General features: G+C 33.1%; 1 protein-coding gene across 5 annotated transcripts in view; it reads left to right on the top strand.

Annotated features, from left to right (window-relative positions):
• Positions 1-19,295, top strand: part of LOC116770820 (serine/threonine-protein kinase minibrain) — a 75,590-nt gene that overhangs the window by 1,153 nt on the left and 55,142 nt on the right. For 2 of the 5 annotated variants that reach the window (XR_004353564.2, XM_032662441.2), the window contains exons 2-3: positions 10,782-10,960; positions 11,946-12,047. Coding sequence is in view for 4 of the 5 variants with exons in the window: in XM_032662441.2 (XP_032518332.1) it covers positions 10,782-10,960; positions 11,946-12,047 (281 nt within the window). In the remaining variant the exon portion in view is untranslated. Of the gene's footprint in view, positions 1-7,895; positions 8,211-10,781; positions 10,961-11,945; positions 12,048-19,295 lie in introns of those variants that run through there. The other 3 variants (XM_061520832.1, XM_061520833.1, XM_032662442.2) reach the window with 3 other exon arrangements.

The raw sequence follows: 19,295 nt of genomic DNA, 5'->3' as shown, positions 1-19,295 counted from the left end.
CTACAATTGCAAACAAAACCTAACGAAAAAAAATCTAAATGTTTACAAATTTTTTATATAAATTCTGAAAATTATGTTTATCTTTATATATAAATTGTATTAAAAGCTTATTTTTAGATACTTTTGGATCTTGTGTATATTTTATTCTCCATTATTTTCAAAAAAAACCTATGAGTAAACAAATGCCACAACTGAATTTAAATTTTTTATACATAGTTTATCTTTTAATCATTAAGATTGAAAATTTTTAACATATTTGTTTGACCACTATATCCTCTGAGTCGATTATGTGATAGTGTTAATACCTTCAAATGTATCATATAGCAATAGTTATACCTAATCGATTCATTTTTTAAGTTCCACTATAACTATTGAAGTCAAATGTTATTGATAAATCATAATTGCAAATATTTTTTACCCAAACTACCTCCGTTGGATAGGTAACCATAAAGCTGTGGCAGGTATTTATAATATATGTGACTTGTTATGTAGTAGGATTTGTGAAAAATTATGAAATATAATATAATATAAATTTGTGGCAAACACACACTTTCATTTGTTTATCAAGCATTACCTACTGCAAGAGAACTGTATTCATCATGTACTACATGTAGGTGTTCTTGTAAGTGATTATTTACTGATACTCTATTGAGTAAGCCTTTTGATTGTCTGCCTTCACCCTACTGCACATATTAAACAAGAGTTATTAGTAAGTGACATACACCGAACCTAGTGAAGATAACATAATTTTCCATTTTCACATCATAGTAATATTAGCATAGACAGTTACCTGTACACAGGTGCCTATTGTTGAATGCACACAACCCTCTGTGACCTACCTGTGGGCACTGTTCTATATACCTTTGACCTGATTTTAGGATGTTGTTACAATTAAATTGTCTGCTTTGCTTGGTATACTATTATTGTGAGAGCATGTCCAGACTAAAAGTTGAAGTTATTTGATGCATTTAATATTATCTTGAAATTCGTGATTCCATGTGGATGATTTCGTTAAGTTTTTTTCTACCGCCAAATCTATCGTTGTTCCTACTATACAAGGAAAATTTTCTTTGAGGGAACTTAGTTGTGGTTTCGTATGTGCGCCATTGACGTATGAAAGCCGTCACCTGAGTACCACTGCTGATTTTGATGATATAACATGTGGTTTATTTTGTGTTAAATTGATCGCTCCATGTAGCCTCGACCCCAAAACTGCTTAACGCTCGTCGACCTCCCCAACCTTTAACCTAATTCTACGTTCAACCCTCGCAGATGGTTGCTTGCATTGATGCTTTTATTAGATAACAACTTTAATACTCCGAAGTAAGGCTAACAATATCGAATCGAAATACAATTACATATATTCACCACGGATACGGTACCCTTGGTAAATAATTTAATATTTGTTGATTATATACGATACGGGCTGTGGGGTGCCTTATCCGACGTTACATTGAGTTTTATTTAAAATTAACTTGGAATAATATATAATACGAACGGTAATATTTCTCAACATATATTGCTATTATATTATTATCCATAGACATTTTGTCGTAAAAATAATGTGCCAGTGTCACATAACCCCATTTATTTTACTATTGTGTCATATTATGAGTTAATCCGCGTTTTAATTTGATGCTAAGTCGGAATTTGCACCTCCCACGCTCTTGGCGGCACTCCATTCAAGATAGTTATGCCGGATCTACCTAAATAAAACAAAGATAATGCTCCCGAAACCCAGTTTCTCGGTAACTGACCGGTTACAACGATTTCGATCACGGATTTCGGAATAGAATGAGATAACTATGTCGGAAACAATTAAGGTTCGGTGACAATGAATGATGCTTTTGAGTAAAAAATTACTTAAAGACAATGTTTATTGCTTAAATCGTACCATCAAATGCTGCTTATGCAATGCTATATTTTTGCTTATTCTTTCTAGTGTCTTTTAGGTTACGTTATTTTCCACCAATCGCTATTCATTAGGATTCACTGAAAAAAAAATTTAATAAATTTGACAAACCCATCCTCGAAAAAGTATTAGTCCAAAATATAAATACATAATTTTTAACAATCATCATACATGTGTTATATACACTTGGTTTTTTAAATATTGAAAATTCTGTTCCATTGCTTCCAATATACATATAAATACTTAAAGTTCATTTAATGTCCCTTGTTTGTTTAGAAAACCCTTTCAATCCACAAATATTTAATATTAACTTATTCACAATTTACATTAAAATAGAAAGTTCTATGGTTTTTACTCTTAATATAAAATTCAGAATAATAAAGGTCTCGTAGATCGATAATCCTAAGTTAAACAATTGTAAAAAGTGAGTTTGGACCCTCGACGGTCCGACTGGCAGTTCACCGGTTTTCCTTCCAAAATAATTTTTTATCATTTTGAACAGATGTTTTCCTAAATTAAAGTAAATTTAAATTTAAATCGGGTAAGTTTTAACTTATTGTTATGTCGTAGTTTAAAAGTGAGGTTTGACTTTTTTTAAGAACACTGTTATTACGGAGTAAATACAGTAAAAGTATATTTTCACTAAACGAAGTAATTACTAATAAGTTTAGTTTCATATCAACTATCTTATTATTTTTGTTATTATTGCAATCTGTCGAATTAAGAAATATGTATTTGTACATGCTTAACTACTATTTATTTAACAGTAATATTTCTTCTTAAGCTTTGATTAATAATGTATATCATTAAAATTAATGGAAAATATTTTTAGGATAGAGCAATGTGTATCAATATATATGTTTAATATCCATAGTAATTAAACATGATAGTTTTAAAAATAATTGGATATCGATAAATTGTTTCTATGTCGGGATAAGAGTACCAAATATTTACGATGATCCCTGGAGCTGTTAACACCCGCGACCGACTTTCATTCACCATCTGAAAGTTGTTGCTATGCGGATGTTGGCGTTGCGCTGCTATTAAACCAAAACGCTCGTGCACCGGCCGTCATGTAGATGATATCGTGTTTCGAAAGTAACCTGCTATAGTTTACTTGTTTTAACGTTTTCTCATTTCCATTGGCCCCTTTATTTGTCTCCTTGTAAGCTCAAGATGTCTAGAGTATGTTGAAAAACGCATATTCCTTCTTATCTTATTTTATTGTGATGACATTAATGCCACTGTTTCAGTAGATGTCCATAGCTGTACTGATAATTTATATTGTTTCGTAATTTGTTATGTAACATACTTCTAATTATTTTTAATCCATCCACTTGACTGGAGATATGAATTCTATTTCGTCAATTTGTTTCTTATTTCTCATAACAGTAGAATACCGTGGTCCCTACGGATATATTCTTGCTGCACATGAGTGGAGCTAAATGTTTAACGGTAACCATTTAAGTGGGTATATCTCAGAGCTCAAGCGATGTAGTCAGGCGGTCTCCGCGGTGAATGGTCACCTTTCTCCGACACACAGTCTAGACGATTCGGCTTTAAACTGTGAATGAAATTTCACATTGGAATGCGGAACAAATTTATTGGGATGTGTGAATCTGCCTTTTTGTATTTCATTTAGCGATTCTTTTACTTTCTTTACGTCGGCAAGAGAGGTCCGGCTGATATATATAATAATTTTCTTATTTCCAATAAGATCGTTATTGTCTTCGTAAAACTAATAAGAAATCCTAATATTATCTACTAGTAACACGTTGTGGTACAGATCTTTTTGACTCGATGATTAGCAATTACGAAAGGGCATCTTGTTTAGAATATTGTTAATGTTATTATTAGCAAAGCTCAATAACAATTAGAGGTGAGCGAACGTGGACTAGCCCAGACCACCCGAATATTGTGTAGGTATTTGAGATTTTCAATGCGAATCGTAAAGATTTCTCTACCACTGTCGACGCTCCGCTCGCATTCGACCCATTATATTTTGCGGCCACGATTTCATTGCTCACCGACAACCATTTGCATTTTAATTAGATTTAGTCTCTGGTACATATCATACGACTTGTCGTTTCCGTCACCGCTTTATTTTAGGCGACGAAATTACAAATGCTATTGACGATTCATAACAACCTGACGAACATTACGTGTAGAGAGATCATTAAAAAAAACATTAATTCCCTACTAGTTCTAGGTATTTGAAATCTAATTGTCGTTGTAATATAGAGGTGAAATCATAAATTACGTCCTATTTTATATAACTTTTATTTTATTCACGAATTAGCAAGATTGATGGCTAGGTTAGTTCAATTTATTAATTATGGTTCAAATATAATATAGTTTCGTATTTTGTATTATAGCACTGTCGAAAATAAATACTTCATTAAGTATTATTATTAGGTTCGCTGTTGGCGGAGTGTGACGAGTCAGCCCTAAAGTGCCCCTCGGTGTCAACGACCGGCCGCGAAGGTTTTTGCGCGGCGAACGGTTGTTTATTTTAATTCATAATTGAATGAATATAGAAAGTTAAAATGGACGTTGTATGTGACACGATCACATCCATCGTTAACTTAACGGTTTAAAGGTATAAAATCGTTATGCACTTTTCACCGTCATCTGATCTCGTTCTGATCAAGTAACCTTTATAGCAATATATTGTGACATTTATTTGCGACCGTCAAATTGGAAGTGGTCGTTGCCCTATTGATATCGACGACATTTGTATGGCTAATGTATACCTGCTGCGTAATAACAGCCGTTTAATATCCAGATAATGGTCAACTCGGAGGGCCGTCCAGGATAATGGTTAATAGGTATTTCTTAAGCGTTGATTTGTTATAAACACTGTTGAAAATAAATGTGTTCGTGCTGTTATTGCTTCAATATTTAAATGTTTAATATAAATATTTAAGAAAATGTGTTTTGTTTTGTGTTAGTTCAGATTACTTTTGGTTAGATATTATAGCTATCATACATATTAAACATAAGTTTTTTCTAGTTTTAACTAACGAGTTGAAATCTAATTTGTTTTTACGGATGATCTAATTCGAACGTCTCAGTCCTCAATTTGGTTAGTTTTTATAACATTTGATGACAAGTGTGTTTCTAAAAATTCGTTTAATTTCTTTATAAAATGTATAACAAAATAAATTTATGTAGAAGAGCAGTATGATCTTAACAACTTCGCCATTGTTGTATAGTTCTAGTTAGAAAATGTTTATTTAGTCGAAGAATATAAAATATAAGAGTATCAATATAAGTCATTCTTTGTGCAGGATTGAAAGAATTATTGGAATTGAAAAATGTTACTGAAATGAATCATCCTAATCAACTCTGGGCGTCTGGAAGGGGGGTAGGAGGGGGGATTCAAGGTGGCTAACATTTATAATACCAAAAAAATACAATAAGGACTGTAACTATGTATGGCAACTTCAACAGACAGCATCCCATCGGGCCTCAGCGTCGTTGACCGATAGTTTTTGCGCGACCGCCTTCATAATCTAGAGCAGCCACCTATTGAATGCTGGACAATAGTAACTGTCTAAAGCCTTGACTTATCACTGATCGAGAATGTGCTGATTCTGTCTTCATTTTATGTACGGCATTAAGTACTCCAACGGAACGGACACCGTGCTATTTAACTAATTAAATTTTAAATAAAAAGGGGAATATTGGGGGGGTAGAGCGATTAAATATTAATGTTAATTTGACCAATTGCTTATTGATTCATAGTTGCCATTAATATCAAACAAAGTTATTGTGACATTCATTATTAACAGAAAAGTAAAAACGACATACAAATAAATAAACAAAATAAATTCGAATACTTCCATAAAATGTCATTTATTTCTCATCTCAGACACGAACGGTTGATGGTTTTGCATGCACGTGTCAAAAACCGCGCCAAAAAATGTTAGGAACCCATCCATCAATGATACGTTCCGTGATAACGGCGCGCGCGTTGTTTTCGCGCACCTCGCGGGCCCCGGGTTAACGGCCAGACACGCCGCGCCGGACGTTAAACCTGCCCCGGACCGGCTCGCCTCGGCTCGCTCACTTACACTCATCTAGCGATATTGTATCTACATTGCGATTTTGGAGATTCGATACATCCATCTTATTAGCATCACGGCCGGACCCATAGCTGTGTCACGGTACAGCTCTGTTGATTTTTATACAATAGATAAGTTTTATATATCTGGGTTTAGGTAATAATAACCTAGATTGTCGAAAAATATAATCAGGGTCATCAAAATGTGGATGTTTTTGATTTATTTGATGTTATCTTGACTGATGCCGACTAGCTAGTATAAGCGCTGTGTTACAGTTATAGTAATTTAATTTTCGTTCTTAAATATTTTTTCATATTTTTATTACTCACCTACTTGATTTTTGTTTAAAAAAGTTGCCATTATTTATTTTTTCGTAAATAATATTTTGCTTGCATTCATAAGTGCTTATTGCTAATTTGAAGTGGTATTTAAAAGTACGTCTAGTTTTTGATTTATTATGGACAGAACATTTATTCCTCATAAATATTAAACATTATTCGAAATGTAACATGTTTAAAGCAACAAGGGCGATCACACAAGTATACAAGGTCGAATACAATCTAAAATTTAATTCTTGGTATCCCATAAAGTATATTTACAACAAAAGTATATAGGTAGCGTGTTCTCGGAAGGTTTGACGGTTCATATCTCAAAGCTTTGTTCTAGGAGTCTTTGTTGATTAATAAGATTTGAAATAAGCTATTTGGGATATTCTCTCTCAGATATCAAAAGATCTAACCGACTATTTATATTCGCGAACATTAGTAAAACAAAAAAAAAAAACGTATTTTTTTGTAAGGAAATGTAAAAAAGTGTTTTAATATGTCTTAAGGTCACTACTCATAAGTTAATATTTTTATAATAAATGTATAATAATTCCGTCTGATAATATATTTATCAGATAGTAGTTTAAATAGTTTATAAATATTTTGATAAGGTCTTCGTTGTTTAACCTCAGCACAATGTACAAGACCTTGGATGTAATATTGTGTAATTTAAGGAAGTCTAGCTATTTACGTTATATTTTTTTTATATTAAATTGTTAATTGGGCATAGTAACAGACAACTTTGTTACACTGTGTTATGACTGATGTCAATGTAGGATAATATATAGCTAAGTGCTTGTTATAAGAAGTAGTTTATTATAATATGCATATTTATAATATTTTATTTTAGTATAATTGTCATAAGAATAAAGACGAAGATAAAATATTAGGTATATAGCTGCAGATGAATTATATATTTCTGTTTACAAGGGTCATATAATTAATAAAAGCGACGTGGACACACAAACTACAGCACCGGACATGTTAAGAGATGAGATCTATTCAAGAATAATAACTTAGATTACTTAGAGTTGTAGTGCTTTACTCAGCGGTCTCGTAATTTGACTGGTGGTTTGAGGGTGCGGGTGTACATAGTACAGTTGGAATGGAGGTATGGTTCCTACGTCTGAGTTGGTGCTTTTACATTCTTTGTTTGCTTCGAGGATTTGCATACGACCGGAGAAATTGCGTGGCTGGTTAGTGGCCAGGAAAAAAGGAATTTGTCTAGTTTAATAACTGAATATAAATACTCACTCTAGCGTACTTGTGGATGCTTTTAAAGTATAGTAAATGAAAACAATTTATTTTGAATAAACTTTGCTAAGTGAAGACGTTTGATTTTTTAATAATAATAAAAGAATTAAATTACAAATGTTTTGCAATCATTAAAACATTTACATGTCCGTTACCAGAATCACGTGTTTATTCAGTACGTAGTTAAAGCGGCCGCTACTCAGTGGTTAATAGAGGCAGCGCGTCAGTAGTGAGGGAGGGACCGCGTCGCGTTCCTTATCGCCGTTGATATTGACAAGTTATGCGTTCACAGCACAACAACGCCACGTGTATAAACATTGTTGCACAACAATAACACGGGGCCGTTAGTGACGCGCAAGGACGCGCCAGCAACGAACGTTGTGACCGATAGTTTAACAAACTGCCCACCCACGCTTTCGATACCGTCTAGAAGCGGCAAGATGGGACGCTGGCGCACCGTGATCTTCGATAGTGCCGTACTGATTGAAGTGTTTCTTTGTTTTTGTTCAGAGTTCTCAGAGCTCTTTGTTCCTAAAACAAATGATCGTGTTCAGTGATAAGTTCATTATCGTCCATTTATATAAAATAAGTTTCAGACACATCTAGTATTTTTAAGGATGTCTCAAGTAAATAAAATAATAGAAAGAGAAAGTGAGTTTTTATTATGTATTTAAATCTTTTAACACGGATTGTATTTAATTATAAAATAATCGTATCATAAATTTTATTAAGATACATGAAGAGTGATTAATTCGTAAAAGGTTTATCTAAAATACTCTTTTGTGTACTAGTAAATATTACATTTATACCGAAAGATATAAAACAATAATATATTGTAAACCTTATGATAGGCTGTAGTGATAGTAAACATCAAAGTCTATTCGTCTAACACCATCTAAGCTAATCCAATGCAAACTTGACGCATTCCACGCATATCTACCACAGGTTGCCGTCCGCTTGTCGTTCGCCGCGTCTACTTAAGTCAGCTATAGTGACGTAGCTAGCTTGAACACTCTGCACACACGTGACCGCACTCTAACAAAACAACGTGGAAAACCAGTAAACAGCAATATATAGTCATCATGGTTAATGCGTAGTTTATAGATGTCATCTTTACCGTCTTTACGTGAATGATGTAGGTACGTCCCGATTTACAATAAATAATCATGTTAAAGATAAATTTAAAATTACTCCTTGCCTTTGTATTTTGATTACAAGTCGTACAATGACTTGCAGAAACATGGTATTAATAAATATTAATGTATCTCTGGTGTCAACGGTCCGTGCGATGTGAGGACTTTAAAATAAGATCGAATAATTTGTTCTTTTGTCTTTAGTTTATATATTCGTATCTTAATATGAAATGACATATATTCATACATGTGAAGCGCGGTGTAATATAAAGAAACCGACTGTAGAACGTCACAGTGTGCTCTCGTACCGTTACGCGTTTCAACAATCTACGCAGTTGTTAAGATCACATGGTACAACATGCGGATGTCTGTGAATGCAACGTTTCAATTTGATAATTGAAAGGCTTGCTTAAAATGTTATTATGTTAAATATGGCGCACTTTATAACTGAATATATACAAAACATTTATTATAGTAGTAAATTTGAGCATTTTATGAAAAAGAAATCTGTTGTTCTGTTATTGGATTTTACTCATTTATTTTATTGTTTGGACTTAAACGCAAAGAGTGTTACAATCCAATCTAAGATATTATGAAAGAAGCTCGTCAACTGTAGGTACTTTTGCAACAAAATTAACTCTCAGTTTAAATGAGTACGTTAAGTAATACCAACTCAGGAGACGTCGAACAAAGTTTTCTTTGACTTGGAGTCTCCTTGTAGTAAACAACTGAATCAAAAGAGGTGTTATTATGAAATGTCGCGCCTTATCAAACACTACATAAACAAGGCTGAATTTCTGAAATATTATGAAGGCTTGACCTTCTATTCCCTATACAAAACTGTCAATGTTTTTCAGTTCATTCTATGTACCTTAATTTTCATATAACCCCAATTATTTAATTAAAAAAGCTTGTGGTATGTGTATATTTTTTTAATGGAGGCAATCGGTTTTACATTCAAAAGTGTGTATTATTTATTGCGTGACAAGCTAACGCTGTGAATTTTTACGGTCAAAATATTTAATGTTGTCATGCAATAAAGTAACGAAATTGAATTTGATGTTTCGATACGTGAGCAACAAGGCGATTTAACTAGATTTATCCAATTATATAGTAAAATGTGTTTTAAATGTAGTTACTGTTATATAACTTGGTTTGCCACATTAGCATGCGATATATTTATAGAAACATACATATATAAGTAAATACGTACATAGAAGTAACCTAATCTCTATAAAGAAAAATTTGAGTGTTGTATATCTATTGTCTTTTCGAAGTTTGTTTTAACATAAATAGAGATAGATGTATAATAAGTTTTTGTTTTGCTAGGTGCTAAATTCAAAAGTTACGCACTGGCTTGCTTGTCAAAGCAATTTTATTGGAAAGCCAACGAGAAATACTTAGTGACTTGTTGTTCATCGCTTGTCGCTTAATATGTGATAAAGTTTGAAAAGATTGATATGTATTTAGAAATTGACAAGGAGAAGTTTTCATGGGAATGGATTTTTAAAAATATTAAAATCATTCACTACGTACATTAAACCAACTTTTGAAATGAAACTGCGTAGTTTGGAAATCAAACAATAACTATCATGAAAGGCAGAAAATATTTCAATCTTATTGATCAAAAATGAATACAATATAACATTATCATATTGTATTAGAATACTCGCAAGCTTTAAAAATGATTGACAGTGTTTGAAAACGGTGGCGAGTGGGCGGTCATGTTCATACTGGTTTACATGGAAATTTGAACTATGGCATCGAGTTGATTGACACGCGCCACTATGTACATCAATCTAACTGTATCTAAACCGTAAATTATCTATTTGTATTTTAATTGGGACCGTTTGTGACTCAGTCTGCTGGGTATGTCTTATCTTTCATTTCGTACTTCTGTAACTATTTTATAATTGAATATTATTTACAGCTTTCGTAATATATAACATTAAAATTTGAATTTCATTAAAATATTTATGGCAATGATACATATTTTATCGATTATTACCATTTTATGCGTACATAGATTAGTATAGGAAAACCAAATTGAATATTGGGTACATTTTAACTAACCGTTTTTTTTTTGTAGTGGGCGTGGTCGGCGGCGGTATACCAGAGACCGCTAGCGGCGAGAGGCGGCACGGGCCCTTGTACGGGAGGCTGGTAGCCGAGGAACAGTTGGCCTCCATGAGCGCGCCCTCGGACATTCAGGTGAGCGCCCATGTGCGCAACCCAAGAGCTTTCTGGCGCTACCGTACCCCCGCTCAGGTAAATGCACGAGGCAGTTTGGGTGTACAACCCCTCCCCCATGTAAAGAAAGAACCATCGATAGACCGTTGACAACAACTTGCGATGAATAAGATGACAGGAAAAACAAGATGCGTATATAATAGATTCCACAAAGATATATAAAAGCCGCTCCTCTAAAATATTTACACGTTATTCTAATTAAAGAAAATAAGAATTCTCATTTAATTAATTACAAAAATGTTTGAGGGTATTTTCTTAACGGAAATTGCGTACGGCGAGATCTCATTGTTTTATTAAAAGCACCATTAACAACGCTGTCAGCCTAGACATTATGCACAAGTAAATAAATTATCCCTCAAACAAAGTGCCACTAATTATCTACAAGTTCCCTTTTGCTGAAGAACTCGTATTTGAGTGTTAAGTAGGAGCTGCAAACCATCCTATAGATACTTTTCTGTCTAGACTTAGCTAATTATTTAATGGGCTCCACTACAGTTTTCTCAGTAAAAGGTTTTTTCTTTGCAGTTAATGTTTTAGCAGATTTTGCGCCGTTTGCGTATAATGGCCAATTTTGTATATTTTTAAATTACGCAATTTTAACATTTGAGGATATTTAAAGTTTCTTGTTATTGTTTTTAATTTGAATCTTACTTACAAACTGTCTCGTGTAGGATGCTTTCCTAATCTGGTAAGAATGTTAACCGTAGATGTTCTTTCGCTTATTTTATTTTCTTATTAGATATAATTATAGGATTTTTGCTTTTGCAACAATATCTTCCATAGGCTGATTCACTGTTTTTTTTGTACATTCTCACTAAACAATAAACAGCTGATCTAGGTATATGTTGAATCACTGAACTGTGTTGCTATATGTTCTTTATCTATCTGCATGTAGAAAAAAATCAATTAGAATTCATGCTTCCTTTTACTCTGCTTTATTTGCTTTTAATTTCATTTTATAATATAAACATCACATTTATACAATACTTTCTCGATTTCCCAGGCTATGCAAGCCCGAATACCGCATAACTTTCGAGATCCTTCGACGGCGCCGTTAAGGAAACTCAGTGTCGACCTTATTAAAACCTACAAACACATAAATGAGGTAAGTTATTTAATTAAAAAATATTTTATCTCATCAAATGGAATTAATGAAAAGTTTCAAAATAATTTACGAGTGACCGTAATTAAAACACAAATAAACGTAATCTTAGTAACAGCGGTCGCTACAATGAAAATATGTTTCAATCATGGCATTCGACTAATTAATGCGGCATAATTATTTCTATTCATTGTTATATAGTTCAAAAGCCACGGTTTATCTAAACTATTGTGTATTATCAGAATCATGATAAGATTTGTTTTGGTTATATGCGACGTGAGTTCGATTTGTACACGTGTCGCAATATGTATGTTAATTGCTTATCTAAAAATAAACCAGGTCCAAATGAAGTATCTATAAATATATACTATAATATATATGAATATAAGATAATATAAAATGTTTTGATATACAAGTTAGGAATTAGAAACGACTTAACAACTTTAAAAGCAATTTGTTAAGCGGGAGTTATTTAAGTTGTGATTCCTGTTTATGACTCGGGTTTTTCCTCATACAGAATTCCTGTGTAGAGGAAATACAATCGACCAAAATGTTTGTTAATTGATAAAAATTTGGTAATTTGATTAGTTATCATATAATAATGTTTATTTGAACGTGTCGTATGGAACTAAACGTAAAGCTATCGATCACGCCCGAACATCATACAACCGGACTATTAATCCCGTAACATCAGGATTCATCGGTTATTAATTCACTTAACGTGAGCCGGTTACACACGGACGGACTGTTGTATTTAATAATTGTTTACATTGTCACTGTCGGATATTGTGCTTGGTAGTATCGACCTTGCCTCTAGAAGCCCTACTTCCCTTTGTGAATGCATGAGCAATTTTAAACTATTTTGCGTTGCGAAATTTATATATATTCATTCGTACCATTATGATTCTAAATACGATTATATATTTAGATTACCTACCTACCTAATGTCAGAGGCTATTTATGAATTTCAATACGACCGCGAAGTCAGCGGATATTTTCAGTAAAGAAGTAAAAAAACGTCTTGACCTTTTAGCATTCTAATAAATGAAATCTATTTCAGTAAAATTTATTATACGCTCGCCCTCTTATCTTGTATATGTCAATCTGAAAAACTGAAAGGAATAACGAAATGAATTTAATAAACATTGCATAATATTATAAATTATTGAGAAATAATAGTTCATGACAGTCGTCAAATTATATCCATGAATAACAATAGTTGTGAAATACTGAAATGTGAACACAACATCGGTTTCAGCGTCGACTGATATTGCGCATATAGTTTTAGCAAGTGTTTACGACTCAACACGTGTGACCTCCGACCTTTGAATTACGTGGGTGAGAATTTTCGCTGCAGCGTAGGACGATCGACATACGTTCTAACTGCTGCGTCATACAATTTTCCTTAAACTTCCCCAAAAATCTCATTGATAAATATTCATAAAGGTCAAATGTAAATTCTTTAGTAAATGTTTCGACTGTCACTCGTTTATTTTGACTGATAAGAACAATTCAATAAGGAAATTTTATCGTTCTAATTAGGGCACATCATGATTCTCTGGTTTTCCCATTATTTTTTTTCATATAGTTACGACAGTCACAAGTTTGTCTTTCTCATTAAGTATCTCAACCTTAATTGATATTTATGTGTATAATAAACATCATATAGATAAAATCCGACACGTCATAAATAACTGGACCGGTCAAACAAAATCTGTACTATTTATAACTACAATATTACATAACGTCTAAGACGAAAGAACTAAAGTGAGACCTGCAGTGACTTCAAACATTTCCTATTTCTATTTTACATTCAGAGTAATTAATCTTAAAGGCACGGGACTCTCTCTTCCCTTCCTAAGCGCTGTAATTATTTTTAACTTATTATTAATAGATAATATTCTATTTACGTTTTGGTGGTGGTCGTTGCCCTATTTGGTTGTTTACATGAGCCCTTTATGTAACAATGGGATGATGCACTTATAATGTATAAATTGTTAAGTCTTTATAGATGATAAGTATTACATGGTTTGTTTGTTAAATATACCTGTCCATTAGTTTTCAATTTAATAGCCTAGGTCGTAAATTGTCTGACAGTCATTAGTATGTAGGTATTATTTATCATAGCAAACATAACAGCGAATAAAACTTAGAAATTATGTTGAGCGATTATTATACACTTTTGTTAAATGCCTTTCATATAGGCTGTGTTCTGTATATATTAAAATTATGAAATGCCTTAACTGCCCTTTAGAGTTTGAGTCTCCCATTAAAACAGTTGTGTGGGTGGAGTATTGTTGTCTGGCTCTGGTGATATTACCTCTCGTGTAGGAGGAACAATTCCTTTTCAATGCGTTCGAACTCTCAGATATTGTACTTTACCCTTGTTTTTTTTTGTCTGACTTTCGTATTATAATATTTGATCAACCTCTCAATCTTCTTAAAGTCGCCTTTCATTTATGACGACGGACAGCCGTTTGTTTCCATTGTACGGACCTAATTTCATATTTCAACATTGAATAAACTTAACGCACGTTATTCACAATTAGCTTATGTTCCACGTTGTCTATAAAAGCATCTTCACCTGTACTCACCACATCCGTCATTAAAATACCCGATCTTTGTTGGATCGTGCAACGAATCTGACTTTCCAATTTTCTCCTTTTCTATAAGGACTTTATTACATTACTTGTGATAGATCCCTTTCTATTGATCCATTACTAATACTGCTTTGCGGTTTCCCCGACCAAACTATTGGTTTCAAATGACCTAATTACGTCACGCCTGACATTCCGACAATAGGTATGCAATGGTGAAACGTTATTAACATATAGACAGTTTTGTTCAATATATAAACTAATTTGTTATATTTAATATAAAAGAGCTTTGTACTGTAATAAGTATAAATTTAAACCGTCGTAAATATTGCTTATTAGGCTGATGCAGTGTTCCTTATATGAACCTTTAATATGGTACATAGAGATTTTCTTTTTATCTCGTGTACTATACAAACTTTTAAAGTTATATGATGTTGGTAAATAAAGTGAACATATTGAGCACATCGGGTGGTGTGAAGTAAGTTGTCTGCGCTGAATCCAATAGGCGACAATGACTAACACCAGTAGGCGAATTTCGCAAGCGGCCGGTTATTGCAATTCGAGTCAAGGAGAGCACAGATCAATATTTATAGATCGGTTACTGACTCGAGATTGACTGACCCCGTTCTACGGATATCGAAGAAGATTTATCTCATGCGTTGGACAAGTTTTATTTCATTATTTACTTACATACGTGCGGCTGTAAAGTAACGTTCTCGATTACATTACTTTTGTTTTATGTATTGGAAGTTATTTCTTATAGTTATTTAAGATTGTATTTTTTTGGATTATTCATGTAATAATATGTTATAACGAAATTCAAATTCACTCATAGTTTTTGTGCTAGACAATAACTGAATGTGGTGGGAATCAAGATGCGGTTTCCACAATTTAGTTCCCACAAGACCTAGCAGGAGCTGTATTATCAGATGTTAAGTAACAGTTTCGCATGTGAGACGTACGTTTTGTATTGTCACATCGCTTTCGCTTTAATATGGATCATCAGCTGGTGTGTTTGCTAATTGCGGCAACACTGATGACAAAAGAAAATATTCCTAAAGTGGGTACTGTGCGTAGGTACCGGCAACATGAAATTAATGTTTATACATGCATTTATATATTGAGTTTAGGATCATATACATAATTAAGTTAACTAACATTTGATTGTGAGACATTTGCACAAGCATGAATACGCCATAGTATGCCAAAAAATATTCATATGATTGTTTTAATGAGTAAAAATTTTCGAATTACAATTATTATTTGGTTGTCGTACAAAATTGTTATTTACAAGTATAATTTGCTTGCGATTTATTATTGTGACCTTAATTTACGCACGAACATTATTTACAAAAACTTGCTTACTCATATGTAAGTCATGGATATGCTGTATCTAGACACGTGTGTGTTATTGCAAAAAGCTTTAGTTGAAAACAAATACATAGTTGAAATGTTTCAAAACTATGTAGACAAGGCTAATATTTTAATAAAACAAATACTCTTTAAAGTAAATTAAAGAAAATATATATGTCTGGCAATTAAAAGACAATAAAGAATATTAATAATGATTACTTTTTTAATTCATAAAACATTCGGTGATAAGAACAATATAAACTTTTTTCTTTTTCACAAAACTAATCACATGTTCACTGCAAGTAATGTTGTGGACGAGATAAAGTGAGTCAAGGTAAACTGACGTTTGTATCGTACTGTTGCCACCCAGAGTGAGTGCGGTCAATTGCACACTGTTGCCGCTCTAGGTACAAGCCTATCCTATTATTAGAAGGCGGTTTATGTGTACCTAATTTGGGACGGTACGTCCGTCTCGACTCACCTAGAAACTAGATCTATATATAAAAATTATATGTTGAAATTGTTATCTGCCACCTTCAAACAATTATCGTGTAGAAGCATGACGGCCGTTGCATAATTTAGAATAATGTCAGCATGATAAGAGTTGTAAAGCCCACTGTACACACGGCGCCAGTCTGACGGTGTCTGACCTAGCAACTGGGAGTTGGGAACCTCATTTGCAAATCATGTAGGAAAATTATACCATTTTGTTGCTATTTTTGTTCATAATAAAAACGTAATGACTATTATTAAGCATCAACTATTTCCTCTTCATACTATTTTTTAGACAAAACTACGTAAAGTATTTTGAGCATTAACAATAGCTTTTCATTTGTGTGTTATTGAATGTAAATGTATATTTGGAATTGAATAATCATATACCAAAAATATTTAGGATCACTTTTTGGTCTCAAAGCCTAATATAATCGAATTAAGGTAGAGATGTATCCTAGTTATCTGTTACCATGTAGTGAGAATTGTGTGAAGCTATAAACCTTAAAAGTATTAATCATGTTCTTTGAGCGTATTGTTTCATACACGTGTAATGCAATCAGAGGTCATTCGAGGGGTGAATAATCTCTTCTCAAACGGACGGTGCTACTGTCCCTGAAACATCTAGACTATTGATGCCAAGGTATCAACTCGGTTGCGATTGCGTGTTAAATTTTACTTGACATCACACAACCTTGTTTCAGAATAATGACAAACATGATTATGTGTCCTAAAGAAGGCGGTAGATTTGATTTAAAATTTAACAGCTATTCATAAACGAGTCGAAACAGTTTTCCAGGTGGTATTCAATAGCCTTGTCACAGTTAACCCCAATGACGTTGTATCGAAAGTTCCGCGGGAATGAGGACAACGTCCGTCGTCGCTGGTTCATTGTTTAATTAATGAATTGGCTCCGATTTTCGTTGAAACTCTCTTCTTACAATTAGTATAATTTTTCATATGCATTCGGCGTTGTCGTCTCCATCACTAACGTTTATCATTCAATTTCCGTTTAAATGCCGTTGTTATAATAATAGCATGTCCTAGAAAATGCATTGCGGCAATCGAAGTAAATAAACGCGATTCATAAAAGAAATGTTTCTTGTATGGCTTCATAGTTACCTTGCTTTATTTTTATACCGCCGCTCGAGATTCCAATAGTTAAGAACCGGCGGCTGAGTGCACTCGCACCGATAACACGTGGGTGATCGCGGATATTACCAACCACTATGTTTTAACTGTACACTATACATTGCACTGGAAACGAACTACTTATTGCTTTAACTACCTTTCTATCTGGTTCGAGATTCGATTGAAACTCACATCGGTCACCTTAATTGGAAACTTTTGGTTATAGTTTATATTTTTTGTTTAAAAATAATTTATATTTTTCAATTTTCATTAATACCTTAAGATATTCGGCATTCGTGCTGTCTCAAGGAGCGCGTATATGTATAAATGATATATACATATTTTTTATAAATTACCTAAAGAACCGTTTAAGTCAATGGTTTTTGTCATGTATGTTTTTCATGTCATAACACGTTTGATAAGAAAGTGTTACAAGGAGACAATTAAGTAACCTTCTCTTGTAACCGGCTCGCTGATTTTGGTTTTAAAACCAATATATTAATTATTATACCGTGTTAATTGGTCATATAGAAAAAAAACTTAACGAAAGAACTTAACGCGAACCGAAATAAATGCGTTTTCTTATTGTAAATTGTCTTTTTACAAGTTGTTTTAGCGAGTCTTCACATAGATATGATATAGATATTAAATGAATGCGAAACACTTCTTAGTAATTTAAAAGCAATCGCTTTGGACAGATTTTTATTGTCTCCATTTGTATTGTTTTTAACGTTTTTATTAATACATATATAAGAGTAAGTAAACGCGCTGCAACTTATCCGATATAATGGTATTAGTAAAACAGAAATTCAAACCGAATTAACGGACTCGATTCATAGGTTATAATATTAATATTTAGTTGTGAACACAATAGCTGTCCTATAATTGGATGTCGTCGGGTTTCGATTGTGGTAGTGTTCCTACCGACTGGCTGGTTGTGTCGTGCCCGTCTTGTTCCCCCTTGATCCCCGCCAACACAACGGACTAGTAATCGAGTTTATACGGTTAGCTACAATTAAATGGAGTTCAAAAACGTGTGCATTTTACATTGGAGTTATCGGCGAGGTTGTTTGCGTAGTTTACGATAGGACCTATGTTTAAGAATAAATATGATATCTATCATTTATATTTAATTTTAGGACATATCTATCGTAGATTTTAGTTACATCAAAATTCAAAATAGTAATTATTTAGAGGATGGTAAACCATCTGTCATCTTTATCGCTATAAGGCGACAGCAGTTAGGGAAACTCAAAGTTTATTTTGTCTCTCGATACAGTTTGTCTTTTCTAGAGAGTTATTTTCGCTACTTTCATTACTTACTCAATAATTTAATAACAGAACTACTGCAAAAAAAGCGGATCGCTTATTCTAGTTTTCTATACGGATCACTTTCACTGCAAAACAAACTATGTATTATTTACACATTTATTTAATGAAATAAATTTTCGATGACGTCTTTCGAAATGTGTATGTATGTCATGTATGGTAAGTCTTAATTTACTATGAATAATGACAAGTTTCTACTGATTCATATTGATTGTTGTTTTTCAATATAATATCATCATATAATATATATTTCTTATTTCATAAAACATACCGTTTTCTCAGCGCCTCGTTTGCGGTTTGTAACATGACCGGGGGCTATTTTCTTACGTCTGCGATACAACGTCAGATA

This window comes from Danaus plexippus, chromosome 7 (genome assembly GCF_018135715.1).
Source record: "Danaus plexippus chromosome 7, MEX_DaPlex, whole genome shotgun sequence".
In the NCBI taxonomy this organism is placed as follows: Eukaryota; Metazoa; Arthropoda; class Insecta; order Lepidoptera; family Nymphalidae; genus Danaus; species Danaus plexippus.
Note: the sequence above shows the minus strand (reverse complement) of the source record. Positions and strands in the feature narration are given on the sequence as shown.